This window comes from Diabrotica virgifera, chromosome 2 (genome assembly GCF_917563875.1).
Source record: "Diabrotica virgifera virgifera chromosome 2, PGI_DIABVI_V3a".
NCBI lineage: Eukaryota > Metazoa > Arthropoda > Insecta > Coleoptera > Chrysomelidae > Diabrotica > Diabrotica virgifera.
The window spans coordinates 71,614,695-71,639,037 of NC_065444.1; the positions used below are offsets into that span (position 1 = coordinate 71,614,695).

The window sequence follows — 24,343 nt, forward strand, 5'->3', positions numbered from 1 at the left end:
ACTCTGTTTATTTATAGTTAATTTATTATATTTTTGTGTCATAGAACGAAGTTGTTGGAATATTAAAAAAAAGATTATTGTTAATTGTGAGTTTTAGTTATATGTAGGTAGGTAATTATATTTTACATAAAAATATTTCTAATTCTAATGCGAGTATATAAAGTGCCTTTGGCGCTCTATGAACTAAATATAATAAGATGGCTCTTGTTTCGCTTCACAACGAAATGATTGTTTATTATTATTATTTCGTGCAAATACCTATGTTAACATAAAGTTTTCACCCATTTTGGTTTATTTTTTAGTATTTTTAATATTGGATAATATTTAATATTTTTAATATTTAATATTTTTTAATAATTTATTTACTAATAACAAAATTGTTTTCTATTATTTCCATTTAGCGCGCCTATGAGTATAATTGTCAAAATATTAATCTTAGATAATGTCAAAGATTACCACTGTTGCCAAAGATTCGCAGACCTTACGAAAAAAGGTATGATACTATCTCCCGAAGTTATATTGATAACGCGCTACTGTATGCTCTTAAGATGAACTTGGAAAAAACAAAAATAATGACAAATACACTGAACATTAGAAAAATCACGTTGAACGACCTAAGTTTAGAAACAATAAGCGAATACATCCACCTGGGACAGATAATAAAACTTAACAAAGAAAATCAAACTAACGAAATTAACAGAAGAATAAGGTTAGCATGGGCAGGATTTGGAAAACTGAGTTGGATCTTGAAAAATACTAAAATAAAACAATATTTGAAAACCAGAGTTTACGGTCAGTGTATCCTCCCTATACTTACTCCTCCCTATACTATGGACAAAATAGTAAAGACACAAAGAGCGATGGAAAAATCAATGCTCGGGTTGAGACTTATAGACAAAAAAACAAACAAATGGATGAGAAGCAAAACCAAAGTAAAAGACGTAGGAGAACATGCTGCCAAATTAAAATGGAGCTTCGCAGGACACACGAAATACAACAATAGAGACCGTGGTTAGGAAGGAGAAGAAGACGAAGGCCACAAATAAGATGGACTGATGACGTTAAGAAGATTGAATGACACAACTCACGGGATTGGAGGACAAAAGCAAGTGGCACAAAATAGAAAACACTGGATTGAATTGGGGGAGGCCTATGTCCAAAGTTAGATTACTTAAGGCTGAAGAAGACGAAGAGGAAAGCTATAAGGACGTATGCTAGGCAATAAAATTAAGCAGTTGGGACTGGGATCAGCGAGACCAGTTTACGAAATAATTCTAGATTAAATAATTCTATAATGGGCTAAAGTATTTGAATAACATTATACTGGTGAACTATTGTAATATAGAATAAATATAAAACATCTACTATAAGTTATAACTCAAGCATAAAGAAGCAAATTGTAAGACGAAAATGACATTTTATAATGTAATCTAATAATGGTGTGTACGCTTATGCTTGGGTTCCTAACGCTAACATATTTATGAGATTCTAAAATAATGAAGCATAAAAAGCATAAATTTCTTTGATAAAATCAGTTTTATGTAGATACAAATCTTTATGTTTTAGTTTTCTATCTAAAAATTATGCATAGTAATAAATCAGACAGTTTAATAATATACAGTGCTAGTCAAAAGTCCGTACCCCCTCTCGTATATTTTGAACGGTTATACCTATAATAGTGAAATTTGGAGGGAGGAAATAAACGGACGTAAGCTTCTTAACTAGTCATGACAAGTGACGTAATAATGACATATGACGTTACAGAGGCACTGTGACCGATAATTTTAAATGAGACCTTATGGCAAGTGATACCTCGTTTGAAAGGTATTCAAAATACTTATTCAGTCATACTAATTTTTTTGGGTTTTAGTTTATTTTGATTTTGGTGAATAAATTAAATAAATATAGTATTGTAGTTTCGCATTTAATTAATAAAAATTCAAATGTCCGCCTATGATTTTTTTGTCAAAAAAGTTGACGTTTTTCAATTCTCTAGTAGATTTTACGTCAACGTCAACCTTTTTGACAAGTAATCATATGCGGAAATTTGAATTTTTATTAATTAAATGCGAAACTACAATTTTATATTTATTTCATTTATTCAACGAAATTAGGTTAAACTGAAACAAAATTAGTATGACTGAATAGGTATTTTCAATACCTTTCAAACGAGGTATCACTTGTCATAACGTCCCATTTAAAATTATCTGTCACAGTGGCGCTGTAAAGTTATCTGTCATAATTACGTTACCTGTCATGTCATGACTAGTTAAGAAGCTTACTTCCGTTTATTTCCCTCCAAATTTCACTATTATAGGTATAACCGTTCAAAAAATACGAGGGCGGGTACGGACTTTTGACTAGCACTGTATATATCAATAATAATTTAAACTCTCATAATATATGTCATGTTTGAATACGAATGTAAATTTTTTATTAGATCTTAAGTAAGTAATAAAGCTGTTCTTAAATTCTGGGGTAGACAAAATTACTAATGAAGAATATCTTTACAGAATGGGTAATACGCGAAACTATGTCATGACCACAAAACGTCGCAAACTGAAATATCTGGTCCATAGAATGCGTAATGACCAACGATATGCGACCTCCTTTGAACCATAATTCATGGGTCATGGAAACACAATTCAAGGGAGAAGAATATTCTGGTCACATTACCTACGAAAATGGTTTAACTTGACCACTACTTGACTTTTTAGGACAGTAGCAGTGGCGTAGCGTGAGTGTCGGCTGCCCGGGGCGGAAGAAAATTTTGCCGCCCTCTTATTAAGGTATTTTAATTTAATGTATGCTATACATTACATACATTAATTATAGAAAACTTTTCGGCGAGAACAGTATCATTATTTTGCATTATATAGGTTAGATTTTAAATAAAAAAGTTTATCTATGTTTTTCAATCACGTTTATTAATACAAAAATTCTTTTACTTTAACTAATTAGATAAATTGATAAAACTTAGGTACCTATCACTGAAGATCCTACACCTTGACGATCGACAAGATTAAATAAAATCAATTTTTAATTAGAACTAGAACGATACTATGTTATATTTTTATTTTTATTGAAAAGTAATATGAGTATATTTGTTAGAATTAAAAACAAAACTTCCTTTAATTAAAAATTTATACGTCTACTTTTTTTAAGAGCAAAGTCTTTTATTGCACCGTCAATGTCTATCGCATCACACACCTCTTGCTCAATAGACAAAATAGCCAAATTATTTAGTCTTAGAGAACTCATTCTCGATCTTAGCAGGCTGACAGCTGGCATTGCTTATAGCAACTGTGAAAAATATTCGGAACATTATTAAAATATTAGGCAGAGTATCTTCCAGCTTGGATTTAACAATAAATTTAAATAATTCAAGTGCGTCTGCATTAATCAATTTATTTTCGTTGCCTGTAGCAGCATCGAAAGTCCGCAGTCGAAGTCTTTCCAGCTTGAAATCCTGCTTGTCAATTTCGTCAGATGCATGGTCTTGATTACATTTAGTGTTGGGTGGTTCTAATAATATAGCCGGCGTTAGATAAGCAAACGTATCCGTTAAATTCTGTAGCTGTTGAAAATGCTCACGAATTTCTACAATAACTCTATCTAACGAAGAAAACAGCTTTCGCCTCAACTCATTTTCACAAGACAAGTTAGCATCTCTAGTTCCGTCATCAAAAATATGCTTTCTTTTTATGCGCCTCGTTTTATAGTTTTATGAAAAAAATTAATAAATCCTTTATAAAAGGTATATATTTAAAATCCCTAAAAAGGACTACATCACAATTACATAACTAGTTTTCAACTGGTTTACCAGTCATCATCAGTGCTTACCTAAAATGAAGCTCTGATGATGACTGGTAAACCAGTTGAAAACTAGTTATGTGATTGTGATGTAGCCCTTTTTAGGAATTTTAAATATATACCTTTTATAAAGGATTTATTAATTTTTTTGTATTACATGGTATACAGCCAACTACAGGAAAACTTTTTCCTTGTGGAGTTTTATGAAAATTCCAAGTTCTTCACACATATATTTTGCATAACCTACAGCGCCATTGCTCATTCCTCCCTTTTCTCTGTCAATATCATCTGCAAAGCATTTACTTTCTGAGCGCACAATCTTATATCAAGTCTTCTTGCTTTTAAATATTTTTGTGCATCATTCATTTCATGTAGCATCGGTTGCCATAGGCCCAAAATACAAAGAAAGGAAAATGACTGCATAGAAACTAGTAAAGCACCTGCACCTGTCCTAGTGTTTAAGCTTTCACCTACCTCTGTCAGTTTTTCCAAAGTGACGAGAATGTCTTTGTATTGATGCCGTGTCACAGGGTATCGCCTCTTGCACTTCACCTCGTGTCTTGAACCCTCTTTAAGCTTTTGCCTGTAGCTGCTATGAGAACTGCCCAACGATGTGTCGATGAGTAAAAAAAAAGAATAGCAACGTTCTAAAGTGCCGAAAAAATTCAGCTTTAGGGTGTATTTTCTTGAGTTATTTGCTGAACTGTATGTAATAAAAGTCATTCTCGCTGATTGTTATTCATAAACGGGGAATTCCCACAAGTCAGTATAGACGTTGTTGCCAGTCACTACAAAATATCATTCAAAGAAAAGGAATTCCCCGAATTCGTCACAAAATAAGTAAAGAAAAATTCCGTGCTCCTTTCAATCGGTCCGAATTTGTAGTTGCGATAAAAATATAGAATGGTTCAAATATTTACATAATATTTTTATTATTTATTGTTAAATTTTGCCGCTACTAAAAAGTGCCGCCCGGGGCGGCGCCCCCACTACGCTACGAAACTGGACAGTAGGCAATAACGTCAAAATGTTGGTCTTCAAAATCCATAACGAATAAAGATAAGAAGACGTTCTTAAATTCACTGTTATATGGTATACTGTCAAATTAATATTTTAAATTTGCCTGCCATGTGCTTTTATCAAACTTTGTTCTATGGAATGGGAGCTTGGACCTTCAATGCGACATCAATGAAAAAAAAACTAGAATCATTCGAGTTGTGGATGTATGGACGAATTCTGAAAATATCGTGGACATGTCACAAACAAAGAGGTTCTGAAAAAAATAAATAAAGAAATGGAAATCTTAAATACAATCAAAATAAGTACATTGGAATATCTCGGACATATTACACGTGGAAAGAGATACAACTTGCTCCAACTTATTGTACAGGGATAGATTCAAAGAAAACGAAGCAACTCGAGAGATTGGTACGGATTAATGCCTGTATTTATAGTCGAGTCTCAAGACCTCGTCAAGTCTTGAGACCGACCTTGAATAAAAGTTGTATTTAGTTTACACACAAATTTTATTCAAGGTCGGTCTCGAGACCTGATGAGGTCTTGAGACTCCGAGGTCTTGAGACTCCGAGGTCTTGAGACTCCGAACAATCACAGGCATTCGAAACGCATATTGGGCTGCGACAGGGATATGTGCTGGCGTGTCTCCTTTTCAACATAACTCAAGGGCACTCAGAGATACCTGAATAGACAACAGAGGAAATATTTTTAATAAATAATCCCAAATTTTGGCATATGCAGATGACGTGGACCTAGTTGCCCGTACAACACGCAAGCTAGAAGAAATGTATACCACCTTCTCAAATGCCTCAAAAATATGGGACTGCAAGGAAGCGAGGAGAAAACTAAGATGATGGCATCAACACTCAACAATAGAGCCAAGAAACATCGGTCACCAATTTACAGTTGATAACTCTACCTTTGAAGTGGTGGACAAATTCACATACTTAGGCTCCCTGATTACCAAGGAGAACATCATGACGAAGGAAGTCAAGCGAAGGATAATCCTAGCAACCAAATGCTATTTTGGACTGAGTAGACATATGAGAAGCAGAAACTTAAACCAAAAAACAAAAATAACCATATACAAAACCCTTATACAACCAGTGTTGACATATGGATCGGAGACATAGACCATCTCCAAGGCAGATGAAAAACCTTGTGCTTATATTTGAACGAAGGATCCTGAGAGGAATATTCGGTGCGATCTATGAAAATGGTGTTTGGAGGAGGAGGTACAACTACGAGGTATACTACAGATATAAACATATATTTATATGTTTTACTCTGTACTCTTATAAGAACAGGAAGAATAAGATGGGCAGGATATCTAGCAAGATCACAGCAGAACAACCCTCCTAGAAGAATCCTTATGTCACAACCTGTGGGAAGTAGAAATAGGGGTAGGCCAAAACTCAGATGGAAGGATGGTGTAGATGAGGATGGGAGAAAACTAGGCGCAGAAAACTGGCAGCGGTTGGAAATGGATAGGACTGACTGGCGTAATAGACTTGGGAAGGTCGAGGTTCTTTCATAGGGCTGTAGCACCATTGACGATGATAATAAAATATTTTGTCACAAATGTCGATACTCAATTTGCATGGTTCACAGACTAAATGCTGAATTATTACTTTGCATAACTCTTCAGATTAGAGATATCATCTCTTAGCAGATAGACTTACACTGCCTTTCCTGCCTGCGTGGTATTAAAGTCGATGACATTAAGCTTATTATTATTTTTAGTTTGAAGCTTGTTGCTAGTTTTGTAAAGCAAATCGCAAAGCTTAATTTGCAGTTTGAAATTAAAACTCTACAAGAACGCCAACATTTATCATTAAAAAAAAAATAGTGAACATATTTCATGTTTTTAAAAAAGTCTTCATCCAGCAAGTTACATCAATTTCACAAAAATATATTCATCACATTAAAATTAACATATATTCAGCTTAAACGTAACAGTTTACATTTAAATCTACACTACACATCTTCCTAGGTTGTCCAGTTTTCATGTTTCAGTGGTATTATGATGGATCCATTATTTAGAAAACAAAAAAAAAGTTTATATTTCGAAAAAATTGTAGTTATTGATCAAAGGATTACAGGATTAAATTAAAACCAGTGCGGAATATCAAAACGCAAAACTTTTTACATACCTAGATTTAAGATCTAATATAACTATAGTCCGTCCCACCTTGACTTTACAGTATAGGGAACATAGACAAAGCTATAAGAGTTTTTAGCGCGGGGATGCCGATTTTATTAAAAAGAATTTGTATCCGAACATTAAAGAGATTAAATTAAAACTGTTTTAGAAAGGCAATCTACAATTTTAGGATTCATAGGCGTAATAACTATAGTCTATCAAATAAACTTAAACGCATACGAATCCTAACATTGTAGATTGTCATTCTAAAACAGTTTTAATTTAATCTCTCTAATGTTCGATTACAAATTGTTTTTGATAAAATCGGCATCACCGAGCTAAAAACTCTCATAAGGACTGCATTGCCTATGTTTCCTATATTGTAAAGTCAAGGTAGTACGGACCATAGCAATATTACATCACCGACATAAAAAAATTTATTATTAAAAACTTTCAGTTGAGGAAGTAACGTAAACGAAGAATTTTGAATCAAACCCGTCTTTCTCTGATAGTTCTGCATGGAAGCTGTCTTTCTTCAACCTACCTACAGGATGCCTGTAAAGTGGGTAGAGGATACCTACCCGGATTTAGTTACTATTTGTCTGATGTAATGTTTGTGACGAAACAGTGTTTGGAAATATAGAAAATTTATTACTTACTTACCTTACTTATATTTTTTTCTTGGTATCTCAGGAACGTAGGTACGTGACTTCTTACGAATAATGCTTTTCCATGTATGAATAAAAAACTGTAATTACGTCTGTATCATCTCATAATGGTATTTAGCCAAGGAAGGCGACTTATCTTTAATCTTTATTTATTTATGAGACGGGAAAAATATTTCAGGTATTGCTCAACTCCTTTACCCTCTAATAGAGCGAGTAGCTTAAGTAACTGTAGTCTCAGAAAGTACGGCGAAGGGAGGTAATTAAGGGAGGTGTAATTAAGGAAGGTGAAAACAAACCGTCAACTTCAAAATTTGATTCATTCAAAAGAAGCGTTTGCAAGCCCAGGAAGCAATCCGTTGGCTTGGCTTAATGTGGACTGTAACTTAATATGTTATGCTTCGTTAACGCATTAGTTTGATAAAAACACTGTGTGAAAGATACGAATTTATTGATACTAAATAGAGTAGCTACATGAAAATATGAGGATAGGCGTCTTTCATACTTAAATGTCTGTTTAGATAAATAGCCTGTAACACAACCGAATTTTAAGCACTTTAAATGTTTTATGATGTCTCAGCTCTTAGCTGACGCATTTGGTTATCTCGTGATGACTTATGAGCAATGTTGCAGCCCTAGGTTAACGCGCTGTTCTTCATTAACACGTTTGGTGTCCATGACGCACGAGTGTCGTCACGACGGTTTCATCGAGGAAACCGACGACGCACGAGTGACGTCAGTAGTACTGTGTTTCTAAATGAACGACTTAAATAAGTACGTGGTACCCAGCCACGTACCGCTTGTTCAAGATGGGTACCGAACGCCTTGAATCTACGTCAGCATGTTAGAATCACGTAAGCACTGATGATGATCCGTCACCCGATCGAAAACTAGTTCTGTGATGTAGCCCTTTTTAGGGATCTTAACAAATATACCTTTTGTAAAGGATTTTATTCGTTTTTGTAATATATGGTACACAGCCAACTACAGGAAAACTTTTTCCTCGTGGACTTTATTAAGATATTATACATTAAAGCCAAACCACAGTATCTGGCTTAACTATACTGTGGCCAAACTGTGTAGAACATTTAAGGGCATAGGCTCAAAATGTCGCTACAGTGTGTTTTAAACGCATTCATTTTTTTCGAATCCTGAGAAAACTATTAAGTATTTTTGAAAAGTTTAAATGCAGAATGAAAGATTACATTATTATCGAGGGCTGTAAGCCCCTTAGAATAACCAAAAAAGTTTAAAAATAACCACTATAGAAGTTTTCAGGGACTTCCGGCCCTCGGTAACAGTATAATATTTGTATGGAATATTAAATTTTTCAAAAATACTTATTAGTTTTCTCAGGATTCGAAATAAATGAATGCATTAAAAACATGTTTGGGCGATATTTTGCGCCTATGCCCTTAAGAATGCTCAATCCTGTGGTGTGATATTGATGATAATGGAGGTGAAAAACTGTTTCTTCTTCAAAAACAACTACAATCGCTTCGAAAGAGTTTGCACACATTCTATATGAGAGAATGTACAATATTTCAAATTGTGTACTCATAGTTATTACTAGATATTTTCCAGAGAAAAATGAAACTCAAGACATCGATCTAAGATTTAAGATTTAAATGTATTTTGCATAAATGAATTGTACTTAAACTCAAATATTAAATACTTAACCATCGTAAACATAGTTTATACACAGACGCATAAGCGTATATAATATATACAAGGTGAATAAAAAATTAAAATTTGCTTCTACAAAAGTTTAAATATTTGGCAGTTATATACAAGTTATCTAATCACTACTAGGGAAGATACGTTAAATTTCTTTATAATATATAATTTCATTTGGAATTGTTAGTGTTTTTTTAATTTGTTTAATTTTTTTAATGTTACTTATTAACATTTTTTGTCCACCTTGCATGGTTCATAAATGCCTAATTACAATAATCAACAATAGATATATAGTTTCCACAAAATGTTACTTATTATTTTCATGTTTCTACAGCTTTCAGTTCTAGAATGTTCTTATATGTATATAATTTATTAAATTTCTAATATCTACTCGTATCCAAAAGCGTGTAAGTTGTATATTATAAACTTGCTTGCTTATAAACCGTCACACTTTAAACTTTTGACTTTAACTATATTTATTCCTGAAACTAATCACTTGAATCAAAAAATGGATATACTGTTTGGAAGATAATTTAATACGCTTAATAAAATTTAATTTAATAAAATAAATTTTCTATGGATTGGTTGTCATTTATAAGCGTAGCAACCGATAAACATAGAAAAGTGTTTATTTTATTTTTATAACGATAATATGGGGTTTGTCAAAATTTGTTATTATTACCTTTGAAACTAAAAATTGCATATTGTTCGTTTTTCATAGTTAATTTGTGTTCAAGTTAATAGAAAACGGACTTAGCCAGCGAGCTGTTGCTGTACCTACAACTAGATATGACACGCTCAGCGGTTCGAAGAGTATTCCAACGTTATGAAGAGTCGTAGACGTCCTGAAACAGATAGAAAGCGACTTACAACTGCTCGTGATGATCGCTTTATTGTGTCAACAATATTAAGAAATCGTCCCCTTAATGCCGTTTAAGTGCAACAGGTTTGACTAGTCAAACCCAGATTTCATAAAATTAAATTTCGACCTTTGCCTGATCAACGTAGTCTCTCCTGGGTTTGACTAGTCAAAGGCCGAAACTGTAATTTATTTCGGGCTTTGACTAAGACCGTCAGTCAGACCTGAGGATTGCCTAGTCAAACCTAGGAGTGCCTGAAATTCGGGCTTTGACTATAACATATACATTAAACCAGATTCATGAGTTTTGAAATAAGAAAAGTCGTTTTCTTCCTGCTAGCCTTTCGCTGTTTAACTGTATATAACGCTGTTTAGAAAAATTCTTATAAATATGATATTTATTATTATTAATATTAATTTGATCAGGAGTTTTCCTAGATGTGTTATGGTAGATGAAACCACTAGCAAATAAAACTTTGTCTATACGTACCAGACTATAGTAGATATTAGAGATTTAATAATTTTCTATTTAGTTTAATTCCTTTAATAACACAATAAAAGCTGTAATATTTAACCCCCTTTTATTTAAATGCGAGATTCATAAAGAAGATTTGTACGCGTGCATAATATTAAACTCTTAAAAATATTAGTGTTGACTACTTAAGACTATAATTCCAGATTTTTATTTAGCAGTGGGCAGTGTAATCTATATTGTACGGAATAGAATACTATTGTTGTGACGACAAATAATATTGATGCAGCCTATCAATCTTTCCACACACATAGATCTTATTGAAAATTATTTGAAAAGCAATTTTAAGTTAAAAGGTGACCTACAGCAAAATGGATAATGTTAAAACTTGCGCCGCATCGCAATACATACAGTTACACAGCTATAATACTACAGCTGCGGTCACTGAGTAGTTTACACTTTCATTACATTGTAAAACTGTAAAATTGCAGTATCGTACTGATTTGATAAATGTCAATGTACTTGTCAAAAATTTTGCGCGTATTTACTAACAAAATAAAAAGCTATTAAACACGTCCAAAATGCCTAGAATACCTTTTAGTAAAGCGCAAAAACACGAGCAACTCCCAAATGCAATAATGTCAACTTAATTTTATTAAAAAGACTTCTTTATGTAATTTCTTTTGTTACATTTTGTAAAATAGATTTATTCTATTTTGATTTTTTAATTTTACTCAACAGTTCTGAATCCTCTGGTTACGTCAATTTGAGGTAGAGTGTGCGTTTAAACGAGGTAAAAATTAATCAAATCGGCTACTATATAGATATGTAGGGGTGTAAACTATTCAATGGCCGCAGCTGTATATACTCCCTCTTTTTAGCATCGCATTCCTTAGTGGAAGTTTTTTGTTAATGCGATTTGATCTTAGCCCTCTAGTTGAGTCTAGACCTACCTAAAGAACCCTTGCCGGATAATTTCCTCACACATCCGTTAAATAAACCATTCGTCTTAGCCTGCATAAGTTTTGCTCACCTAAGGCTCATTTCGCACCAAACGAGTCCAATATAGTCCAGTCCTGTCGAGTCAAGTCCAGTCAAATCAAGTCAGTCAATCACTTTTACACTGAATACGTCTTGTGGAGTCGTTCATGTAGAGACGGGAGGTAGTTGTTTAAACAGTAATGTTACGTCGCATTTGAAGAACGAAAATGAGGCAACGAGGAAAACTATTTTGGGTTCATCCCTTAAATACTAGAAGACCTGTTTTTGGTTCACTCAGTCATATGTTTCCAGATTTACTAGATGATTCTAAAAAGTTTTACAACTGTTTTCGAATGAGCATAGATTTATTGTTTCATTTAATCAATGCTATATTTCGATGTTTCGGGTTTTTGGGATTATAAATTTTATCATTATCTGGAACTAATAATATCAGTTTTTCAATATCCCCTTTTAAATATGATTATCGTGCAGTAACTGAGCAAGACTGATTGTTCAATTTTCACATGCAAAAAATATTCTTATATTTTTTACTGCATTAAATCTCTAATTACAACCCTTAACTTTAAATAAGTACCAGGCCAACCCTGTCCTCTCCAGTACCACCTAGTTCATACCCTCCTTTCAATCACTTCCAATAGACAATATTTGGACAATTTGCGAATGAGAATTGCTCTCTACACCGACACCCGTCCAAGGGTGAGCATCTCTCTATCTCATCAGCCGTTCTACGGTCAAGAAGTAACGCTCTCCTGCTATACCCACCGTAGGGTGTGTCCCTCTCGACCTTCTCAGCCTTTCTTTTGGGCTGAAACGAAATAGCAATACGTACGTTACGTGCACGAACAGTAATTCGGGAGTGACGCCATACAGGATTTCGCAACAGTCAAAACGCGAGGCACGTGGTGCGAAAACAGTCATCTCGTATGTGACCGGCTTAAGTGTCCCGTACAAGGCTTCACAGTTTTGTAAGACTTTATACACATGTTAATTTGTCTGTATACAACCTTATATTTTATCTTCCCTTTTGAACCTAACCTAACCTAATTACAGTCCACATTCTCTGAAAGTATATTCATACTTTCACATATGTACAAGTTATCGTACACTGATGTAAAAATTCGACCTGTCGACTTGACTCGATGCGACTCGACTCGATTGTATGTGATTGGGTCAATGATTATAACACAGCTGGACGAATCTTGGAACGTCTGACTGGATTGGACGTGACTGGACGGGACTCGCTTGGTGCGAAATGAGCCTAATGTACTTGTGTTAAATATGAAATAATTGTCATTAACTTCTTTCTTATCGTCATCAATGTTATCTTCCAAGACCACATTTTATTTTATCATTGTATTTCTTTTTGGTTTCTTTTTTAAGTTCATATTTTCCTGAGCAGAATTTTTGACAGGTGTAGAAGTTATTTTGGGCTAGATATTGAATTTTAAATACTCTGGTATCTTGGATGATTGTTAAGTTCCTGATTCTGATGTTACTCGTCTTCAAAATCTGAGGAATTTTTGCCAATGTATTGGAATAACTTAACAGTTCTGTCTATACAGGCATTTTCGAGTGAAAGCAAAAGGAATCGTACTATTTTGATAAATTATTACAAGTCAACCTGGAAGTTCATCATTCACCGACCATGTTCCTCCGACAGGTACTTTTACAAGAGCCTTAAAAGTTTACAATGGTATAATTCACATTCACAACACATGGTAAAATCTACTGGTTTAACAGGTTGATTGTCATGGGTACCAAATGTGATACACAGTTAACTTGCCATTTACGCTGCAGCTCTTTTAGAACATGTTGACCCATGAGGCCACGACGGATTTTATTTGTTAGTTTTTTTGAAATTATACCGAGTACCAAATTTGGCCCTCAATATATGAGTTTATCTTCTGGACTAAGTTTCATATATGGCACTCAAATGACTCTTTGGCAATGCAGGGAAAAAGAGGCTGACTCAACCTGTTAAATAGACTCTATACGTAAGAACTCTTGAGTGGAAAGTACAGGTGAACCAGAATATGAGTAGACCTTGGATTCTGTTGAAAAAAAAAGGAAAATAATAGAAAACTTTTAATTGAAAAAGATGATACAAGACACCTACGATTACAGTTTTTAAGACAGATTAAACAATTTAGAAAGGAAAGATTTGTATTCACTCAGTAATAGTTCGACTAATTTTCCAAAGAATTCAGTAATTGCTTTAGTATGATCACTGCTATACAAAAACTAAGCTATTGATTAAATAGAACTGCATCTTATGGATTTTTATATGCGTTAGCAGGTATAGAAAGATTCATAAGATATATTTCTAGTGCGACGTTAGCCTTTAGCAGATCAAAGTCATCAATGTACAAAGGAGATTACACTTACTATAACTAATAGTTTTATAATATCTGTATCCAAATTTGATAGAGGGTTAAATAAATTAAAGTCGCAGATCTTATGAAAAATAAGTCCCTACTCGCCTAATAATTGTGTACATTGTTTTAAAGGAATTCAGTTCAAGCAAAATATGGTCCCTATAGTTTTTCTAGACAGTATACTTAACTGTTTAATTTTTGTTTCTAACAGATATTCTATAAAAGATTTTACAGCTAAAATTGATATATTTGAAATACTTCAACATTTTGGAAACAAAGTACAAGGTCTGCAGGACAACTTAATACTGTAAATGCTTATAACGTTATAACTATTTGCAATGGTGATTTAAGATTATAATAATTCAATACGTGTGAAATTGTAAGATATAAAATTAGACCAGACTCAATGTAACCGATGAAAGAAAGCATACAAAAAATAACTATATTCACAGATTTGTTTTCTTCATCTTCAAAGCCAACATTAAATAACAACTTTTCGATGTTTAGGTAACCCATTCGCGGACACGACTGCAAGACAGTAATTTCCCTTTGTAAGTGTCTGCATATGCAGTCGTGTCCGGGAATGGGTTAAGGATATTTAGTAGGTCTTTTTGGGTATTATCTCTGCCTGACAATATGTAGCATTTTTTTCTGCTCTTCTTCGTCAACCATTTTCCATCCACTCGTAAATGTAGGTCTTTTCCAAGTGCTTCCATCTTTTTTCATCTTGCGCCAATCTAATCCACGGTTTGCCTGCTACTGCTCTGGTATCACCTAGCCATTTCTTCCCATGCTTCTTGTCGTGCATCTTGTTCTCCATTCTAAGATCTTGTAGGCAAAACAGCCATATTTTTGAGTTGAAATTCCGAGGGTAATGTTTTACCCTAGCATTGATATAAAATTCTCATTTTTGTATACTTATGTAGTTAATTATAGATAATGTGTCTCTGACCTCCTAATGATCCATTAAAGTTAGTATATTCTGATTGTTCAATTCTTCTTTTAGTATTGGTATCAGCACGTGCTACATTCTGTTGATATTTTTGCTACATATTTTTCTTCTTTGGTGAGGCCTACTTCTTTGATTTTTCTTTTTTTTTGCTGTCTATTTATTTGCTGACTATTGATACAACTTTCCTTTGTACTCTGTGTTCATTGTCACAGGCATGTTTGCATAATTGGAATTAATCAAAGTCTCTGTTTCGGATCTATGATTCATGCTGATTTATCCTAACACTTAGTGGTCTGGAGGTTTCTTCCACATAAAAATTGTTGCATTCACAAGATATTTTATAGATGCAGTTCTTTATAGAAGTGCATCTGAAGGTATATTTATAAAATACCTAAAAAGGGGCACATCAAAACAAAACGTTTTCGGAATTAAAATTCCATCATCAGTGTTTATTTCAGGTTTCAGCATAAACCCTTTAAATTTTTTAAAGTTTTTAAAAAATGTACATACCTACTGTTAAATTAATAGGACGTTTAAAATTTTTCTAGATTTAACTTCAGACAACATATAACTTTCCCCATGTGGGTTGCAATGTCCAGAGAATGGAACCCATATGGGGAAAGTTATATGTTGCCCAAAGTTAAATCCAGGAAAATTTGAAACGTCCTAACAATTTAAATTCACAACATTATGTACATTTTTTTAAAACTTTAAAACATTTAAAGGGGTTTTACCCTAATAACTTAATTGGTAATAATAATAAGCTTGGTGGCTCAGACATGCTAACCTGAAATAAACACTGATGATGGAATTCTAATTCCGAAAACGTTTTGTTTTGATGTAACTCTTTTTAGGTATTTTATAAATATACCTTTTATAAACAAATTTAACCATTTTTATACATACAAATATATATCAATTTGTTCAGATAATGGCAAAATCTTTTTGAATTTTAGAACTTTCAGCAATAATTTGATGAAAAGTCTAATATATTTTGATAAAGGTAAAAGTAAAGTATATATGACTTGTACACTCTTAACGTTTTCAAAAGGTTGAAGTATTCAAAAACTGACCCAAGCAAAATTTTCTATGTCGTAATAATTTAAGGAATCGAAAAAGCGTCAGCTACAATAATTATCTATCTTAACATTTAACGAAAATAAATAAGTAGAAACATCTAAGTAGTTAACACGTAAACAACAGTACATAGTCTTTTAATTTATACACTTAGAAAACACACTACTGCTACCAGTTTTCATAGTGTAAACAAAACAGTTATAATTTTTTCGACTCTAATATCTCAAAATCAAAAATCTTGGTTTATAAATAAATATAAAAAGAAATGAGTTTTAAGCCACGTATATTATACAGCATATTCATACATGTTTAATAGTGTCTAATTACCTACAATATGTTCCATGAATATACGGCTGTTTTGGACTAAAGCGACAACGAATAATTTACTGTGTAACATAAGAAGATAAAAATATTTCCTAAAGATTTTATTCTTTTGATTGGAATAACTATCACATCAATTTACTTTCGTATTTCTTATGTTGCCCAGTATCGTTGTCGCGATAATCCAAAACAGTATTAATTCGTTTAATGTTCAAAATTAAATTGGTTTTTATTGTAAAGAATTTATGATTCATCAAACTGTATATAACTTTTTTTAAATTGGATTCTGTGATCAATTTACTTTGCTGCATAAACAATATAGAGAGCATTACTATAGGGGGTTATGATATCCTTGGACAACTTTCAGCCACATAAAGCTAAAGGCTAATTTAGAAACGAAATTCAACATGTTAAAAGTAATATCAAGACTGTCCTCTTATTTGGATGCGAAATTTGGAAATTTAATTCAGATCAAAAACATGCTTCGAAAGATTACACATCTTTATCTTGCTAATAACCTTAGAGTATGGTAGGCAATTGTTGGACTGTGGTAGTAATTTCTTTCCATTTACAGGGCTAATATTGCAAATTTTATTTTTATTATAACGCATTATTGTTACAGCAAAACACTAATCATTTTATTTTGCAACCTGTTAAGGCTTGTTGCGGATTGTACAAACTAATTCTATTCTCTAATGGAGCTACAGTCCCAATCGAGCCTTGGTCTCCTTCAAACTATGCCTCCAACCTTGCCGATTCCGCGCCAATTTTCTCCAGTTTCTCTTAGGTTAGGAGTATAAAAGACATCTTTTATTCTCTTCACGTCAACCTCTGACCTTCTAGATTCGTACAGTCAATAATAATTTACTTCTCAGGCCATTAAAAAGCCAAATTGTAGACCTCGGTGCAAGAATCGGACAACTCCACTTTTCTGATGTGTTGGGAAATCGAAAAAAAATTTAATATTTTTAGAAAATGTGAATAAATTATGCTCAATAAGATTAATCTTTCCAGAGGAACATTGGACAAGCCTTATTTATTCAACCACTACTTTTCATTCATATTGTAGACGCAAAAATTTTGTTTTGAAAAAATGGAGTTGCCTGTTTTTTTTCCCAAAAATCCCGTAATATAAAAATACGTAAATGGAAATATAATAATCAAATAATTATTTTATTCATCAATACTGTTTTCACACATGCGGTTTTAATAACCTTGATCATTTAAAATTACACATTTTCTTATGTCTCTTAAATCCCTAATTATTTTAGGGTTTATATCCAAGGGCTTTGAGTATGCTAAATTATTAGGCATTGAGAATGTTATAGGTATCTCCTTTTTGATTCATAAAAATTTTTGTGGAAACAACAAATCCCGAACTTAAAGACCATTCAATAAACTGATAATTTTTTATATACCTCATTAACCTATAGGTTGATATAGCAAACATTTCTTTTTTTTTGCCATTTGGGTGCTGATTATTTAAAAAGTTCAAAATGATCCGAAAAGGATCATCTCTTGTTCTACAGGAACTACTTTAAATATTTTCAAAGTTTGTTCAACTAACTTTATCCATCCTGATATATTCTTTTATTCTTCCTTTTATTTTTTTCTACGAGTAAAAATGACCTATCACATGGTAGAAAACTATGTCCTGGCTCGGGGTACTGAAGATGTATTTGACTAATTTTTCTTTGACTAATACATACTTCCTTTCTTAGCGGTCTGCTCATGATATATGTAAAAACTTGACGTGCCAAATCGTGTTCCCAAACGTCTGTATACTCGCTTTTTTTTTGTTTTATTTTCCTTCTTTTCGATGTACGACTTGTACTACGTTGGCCCAAATAACTCGGAGCATATTTATTACCCAAATCATGAAGAGGATCGTTCTCGATTTCCGACTCCGACGACATTACGTATAAAACGTATACTTAACACAAAATTACAACGTGTTCTTATTAACAAAATCTCAAAACTGAAAATAAAACACCTAAACACCAGTACCACTTTATCACCGGACCAGTGAGCGTTATCTCTACTCCGACATCTCCCACTATCGACCATTTCGGTGGTAAGATCAGATAACTCCTGGACTTGCCTGATTCTTGCACCGTAATGGTTGATCAGATAAATCCTTTGCTATGCTAACTTAACGAAGATTCGTTGGATTTGTCCGGTTCCTGCACCAAAATATACGCAACTGCAAAACTTTGTATGCCGCATGCAATAACTCAATTTCAGTTAAAAATGGAGTTCCCGGTACCCGGTTCTTGCACCAGGGTCGTCAATTATTAATTTCGGTCACTCTCTAATCATCTAATTGTGATTTATTCGTGGTATGATGTAACTTTTTAAGTCAACTGAGGGATCTACTGGGGATGATCACAGTCTACCTTAAGGAGGACTCCATAAAGTGAACAAGATAATCTAAAGAAATAAACTGAATTAAGAAAAATGACATAGTCATTAAACGGGATGAATTACCTAAGCTCTACTGTTAATAAAAACGTTGCTCAGATCGAAAGCTTTCAGACTTGAAAAATACTGATGATTGAAATAGTACGATTTGTGTAAAACTTTATATTATATAACTAAAAAATATAACTATAATATAATTTTTGACTTTGAGACATCCCGTCGATAAATATGATTTGTTATTTATGTATTTGTACAACGGAAAAATAAAAATAATACTGACACCATGTATAACTTTACACAAAATATATAGAATAAATAATATTATTGTCATTTTTAAAAATTAAAAATATTCGAAGACTAGATTAAGGAATAATTTGAATATTATAATATCACTTTCAGGTAAAGGGTAATAGGTTTCTACCTACGGAAGAATCTGAAGAAGCCTTTGCCTTTCTCTGTAGGAGGTGCCATCAACATCGGCACTTGGTTCTTGTGAGTGATACGTATCTAAAAAATATGTCATTTTAGAATACCTACATAAAACTTTTCATTCAATATAATATTTATAAATAGACGACTAGATAAATTGATGGGTGTGAAATACACATTTTAGATTCCCCCATGCCTATTAATTTATCGTCCTGATGCCTTGTAAATTGTAGATGGTTCGGATTTAGGTTGTCACCAGTTAGCAAATTATTTCGTGTTAACAGCGTAGGCGCAAATATTTTACGGCTATCCCTACTTTTTCTTTCTTTACACGGCAAATTACGTATAGACCAGAGCGGATCTGTTTTGAGGTGGATGTGAGAGGTGGCATTCGGATTTTTGCAGATAAAGTTAGGTGACAACTTCAATAATTATAATTGACTTATGCTCCTTCTCAAATATGCCGGAACATTAATAAAAAAATTAAAATATTTAAAAATTTCGAAAAACATCGAATTTTTTCTACTTTCTTTGCTTATAATTTTAAAACGATTCATTTTGGAACAAAGTCGTATAGAAATAAAATAAAGATAATTAAATTTTGTATGCCACACGACTGGTTAAAAATGTCTTAAATTATTACCCTTTCTGCAAAATAGCAATAAACACCAAATAAGCCTGATTTTGTTCAACGTTTTTCAACGACTTTGGCTCCAGTTAAACCTTCGTAATTCGCTAAAAAAATACTTATAACATACTTAAATAGTCCACCAAATTTAATTAAAATCGACCTAATAGATTTTACATAATAATTTTTCAATCTATTTTTTTTAAAAGTTCAAATTTTTTAAAAAAATTCTGAACAAAAAGTAGGCTATTTAAAAGTTTGCTAATTTTTTGGCATATAAACAAGCGCTCTACCTATCTAATACACCTTACAGAATTAAAATCGAATTATTTAAGCAGCCTCAGCAATGTTTTAAAGTTATAAAATTTTTTTTGGGTTATAAACAAATTAGGGCTGTCGCCAGGGAGGGGGTACAACTGCCTCCTTTATTTAGATGGTCTTACCCAAGTTTTTATATGTATTTTGACCCGTAGAACACAAATTTTTTGGGTAAGAGTTTTTTTATTGGCTTTAGGATAAGACCATGCGGCCAGAAACAAAGTAAGTAGTACATAATATAAACATAATACAAACAAAACAATTATACATAATATAAACAAAACATAAATAAACATAATATTATATCTTATCTAAATTATCTAAATAGTAATCTAAGTTAAGGTTATCTAAGTCTGACGACCGACCTTTTTGTTAAGAATAGATATATTAATCTTAATAAACATGTTAGGATAAGGACAACGGTTACACTTTTCTCATCCAAGGGTTTTTCTTATCATTTGTTATTAATTATTAATTACCAACATACCCACCCCACACGGTAAGGCAGGCATGTAGGAAATCAAAAGGAAAGACATTTAAGGTTACAAGCCTAATCTAGTCTTCTATAACTTAATTTTACAGTCATATAGGAAAAACAAAATAAAATCAAAAATACGTTTATCACTCAGAGCCAAAAGATACATAACATTATAGGGACCGTAAACGTTTAAACTTCTTAAATTTTTTGTAAGAATGTCCGATTGATGTGTGTACTTCTTACAATTAAAAAATATATGATCTAAGTCTGCCGTTTCATTGCAAATATCACAAAAATTGTTATCAATTATTTTTATTTTGTATAAATGTGCCGGATAGCAAGAGCATGTTCAAACTTCATCCGAGATATGGTTGTTCTGGAACTTCTCGGATAGTCGTAATTTTTAAACCAGTAATTTTTTCGAATATCGGGTTCTAGCAATGTATATCTTGTGCCTTTTGTCAAAATGAAATGTTTGTATTGTTTAGACCATTTTTTATATAAATTATCCTTAGCAATATTTATTCTCTCATCTAATGTTAATAAGGGTGTAACATCTTCTCCCAACTGTATGCTTTCTTTAGCCGCTTTATCAACTTGTTCATTGAATGTGATACCTGAGTGTGCTTTTACCCACACAAAAATAAGTTTTCTAGTTTTTTGCATTTGGGAGAGCAAATTTTGGGTAACAGTTGATCCGGATGTCGATAAGATTGTTATAAACAAAGAACTTGACGAATTACATAACAACAATTTTTTGCAAAGAAACATTTTTTTGTATTTCTTGGGTCATTCTAAGCAAAAAATGTTTTTACAAGTTTTTTCGTAGGATGCATAGTTTTCGAGATAAACGCGGTTGAACTTTCAAAAAATCGAAAAATTGCAATTTTTGACCCCGAACAACTTTTGATTAAAAAATAAAATAGCAATTCTGCTTACAGCATTTGAAAGCTTAAGTCAAATTATACCGGTTTTAATTATTTGCATTGCTAAAAATTAATTTTTGAAGTTATACTTCTTTAGGCGCGAATAAGAGTAAAATTTCATTATACTGCGCGCATACGCACACAGACAATATGGCGTTTAGTTGTTATCTTTCAAGTTATGTACAAATATATCAGTGCAAGAAAAGGTGTGAAAAGAATATATTAGTGTTTTTAGTAAATATATTTATTATAATTTTTGTGTCTTTGGATTTGTCTTCCTTAGGAGCAAGATGAGTATTATTAAAACGTTTTATTGTATATTTATTATACATATCAGTGCAAGAAAAGGTGTGAAAAGGATATATTAGTGTTTTTAGTAAATATATTTATTATAATTTTTGTGTCTTTCAATTTGTCTTCCTCAGGAGTAAGATGAGTATTATTAAAACATTTTATTGTATATTTATTATACTTCACTTTGCCTGTTTGTTACCGTGAATTGCCATTAGGTATAGCATTCGGCCAGAGATCGAGAGGTCTTGAGTTCGAATCCGGAGCAATCGTATATTTTTTTATTTTTTTGAAAGCGGTAAGCACAAAATTAGTTTGGTGTTAAAAAATTAAAACAAACTGTTTAAAGTATATTTATTTTTAAGAAATCATATATAATAGAAGTATAACTTCTTACGTTCGTACAAAGTATACACACATTCTTTTTTATTGTTAAACAAAGCTATTTGTTTATAAGCCAAAAAATTGTTTATAATTTTAAAACATTGCTAAGGCCGCTTAAATAATCCGAAATTAATTCTGTAAAGTGTATTAGATAGGTAGAGCGCCTCTTTATATGTAAAAAATTAGCCAACTTCTAAATGGTCTACTTTTTGTTCAGAAAGTTTTTGAACTTTTTTAAAAAAAAATTAGATTGCAAATTTATTATGCAAAATCTATAGCGTCGATTTTATTGAAATTTGGTAGACGGTTTAAGTATGCTATAAGAATTTTCTAAGCGAATTACTAAGTTTGCAAGTGTCAATAAAGTGGTTGAAAAACATTGAAAAACAACGGGCTTATTTTGCTCCCGTATTTTGTATTTATTGCTATTTTGCAGAAAGGGTGACACTTTAAGTAATTTTTAACCAGTCGCATATCATACAAAATTCAATTATCTTTATTTTATTTTTCTACAACTTTCTTCCAAAACGAATCTTTTTAAAGTTATAAGCAAAAAAAGTAGAAAAAACTCGATTTTTTCGAAATTTTTAAATCTTTTAATTTTTTTAGGAGCATAAGTCAATTATTATTATTGAAGTTGTCACCTAACTTTATCTGCAAAAATCTGAATGTCACCTCTCACATCCAAAAAGTAAAATTCTCACTGGTATGGATACATATGGTAAACATTACTTAATTTTGAATTGACATTGACATCATTAACTTAGAGATGGCTTTTGAATGTTATAGGATAACTTAAATTATTAATTCAGTTAATTAATATTATAATTTTTTCACTAACTACTCGTATGTATTCAGTGATTACCATAGTCTATATACTATACAATAAAAACTTATACTTAATCGAGAAAAGAGAAAAAGTGATAAAGTGATTTTTTTAATACTATTAGGGGAGTGCAATTAGAACGAAAAGATACAATGTTTCGGAAAAAATCCAACAAGGTTATATTTTTCTAAAACTTTTTTTGTTAGTTTATAAATATGTTAAAGTAAAAAGTTCTACTCACAAATTTCGCCGCTAATTGTTTATTAATTGTTTAAACAATAACAATTGTTTTGTATAAATAATGTTAAGAATATGGGTGAATTCAACATTTTATTTTGATAAAAAATGTTTTTATTTTAGTTTTGATTATGCTGAACCCGAATCTGACATTACAATTTGCAAATTCAAAATGGCGGATTCAAAATGGCGGATTTTTTCCTAGAAATCCTTAAAAAGTAGTTGTAAAATCCGAATTTTTTTTATAAAACGTGTTTGTTTGCCTATATGTGGATATTTTTGAGAGGTTGCTGAACCTGAATCCAATTTTGATAATTTAAATTATAAAATGGCAGATCCAAAATGGCGGATAACTTAAAAAATAGTTGTAAAATCATAATTACTTACCGAATGTATTTATTTCTACATATATTTATTTTTGAGTGCTTTGATAAATCTAACTTAAATGTTAACATTATAAACTATAAAATGGCGGATCCAAAATGCGGATTTTCTAAAAAGAACATAAAAAAGAACTTTTTGTAAAACATTTATTGTTTTTATTTTTAACAGGTTGTTGAATCTGAATTAAAGATTCAAAATTTAAATTTCAAAATGGCGGATCCAAAATGGCGGATATTTAAATAAAAAACAAGTAGAATCCAATAAACAAATATGGAACTTCATTCTTAAAAAAAAAGATAAACAAATAATTTTCACAATAATATTAAAAATTAAAATGTATTAGAAAGAATATATAAAAAAAAACAAATTTTCGATTAGAAGGATATAATTACATATTGAAACATAGTTTTTAATTCCAAACAACTTTTCTTTATAAAAATTTTCGATATTGTGAAATATAAAGGTACCTTACTCTTGAGTGAAATTCATATTTTTGACATACCTCGTACAAAATTAACAAAATTTGATATTTGATGGTTGCATCTTATGTTATATACGATGCGGAGTATTTTATAAAAAATAACTTTTTTTCGTAAAACTGATATTAAAAAAGTTATCAATAGGTTCCAAGTTACGCAGACATACTGT

The 24,343-nt window shown here is 31.9% G+C and overlaps 1 protein-coding gene across 4 annotated transcripts in view; it reads right to left on the reverse strand.

The window, feature by feature from the left end:
- Positions 1 to 8,072: 8,072 nt before the first annotated feature.
- The window catches only part of LOC114331137 (diacylglycerol kinase 1), a 1,205,680-nt gene continuing 1,189,409 nt past the window's right edge, over positions 8,073 to 24,343 (reverse strand). For all 4 annotated transcript variants that reach the window (XM_050643769.1, XM_050643768.1, XM_050643771.1 and 1 more), the window contains one exon: positions 8,073 to 19,301. In XM_050643769.1, the coding sequence (XP_050499726.1) occupies positions 19,212 to 19,301 (90 nt within the window). In that variant the 3' untranslated portion in view covers positions 8,073 to 19,211. The remainder of the gene's footprint in view (positions 19,302 to 24,343) is intronic.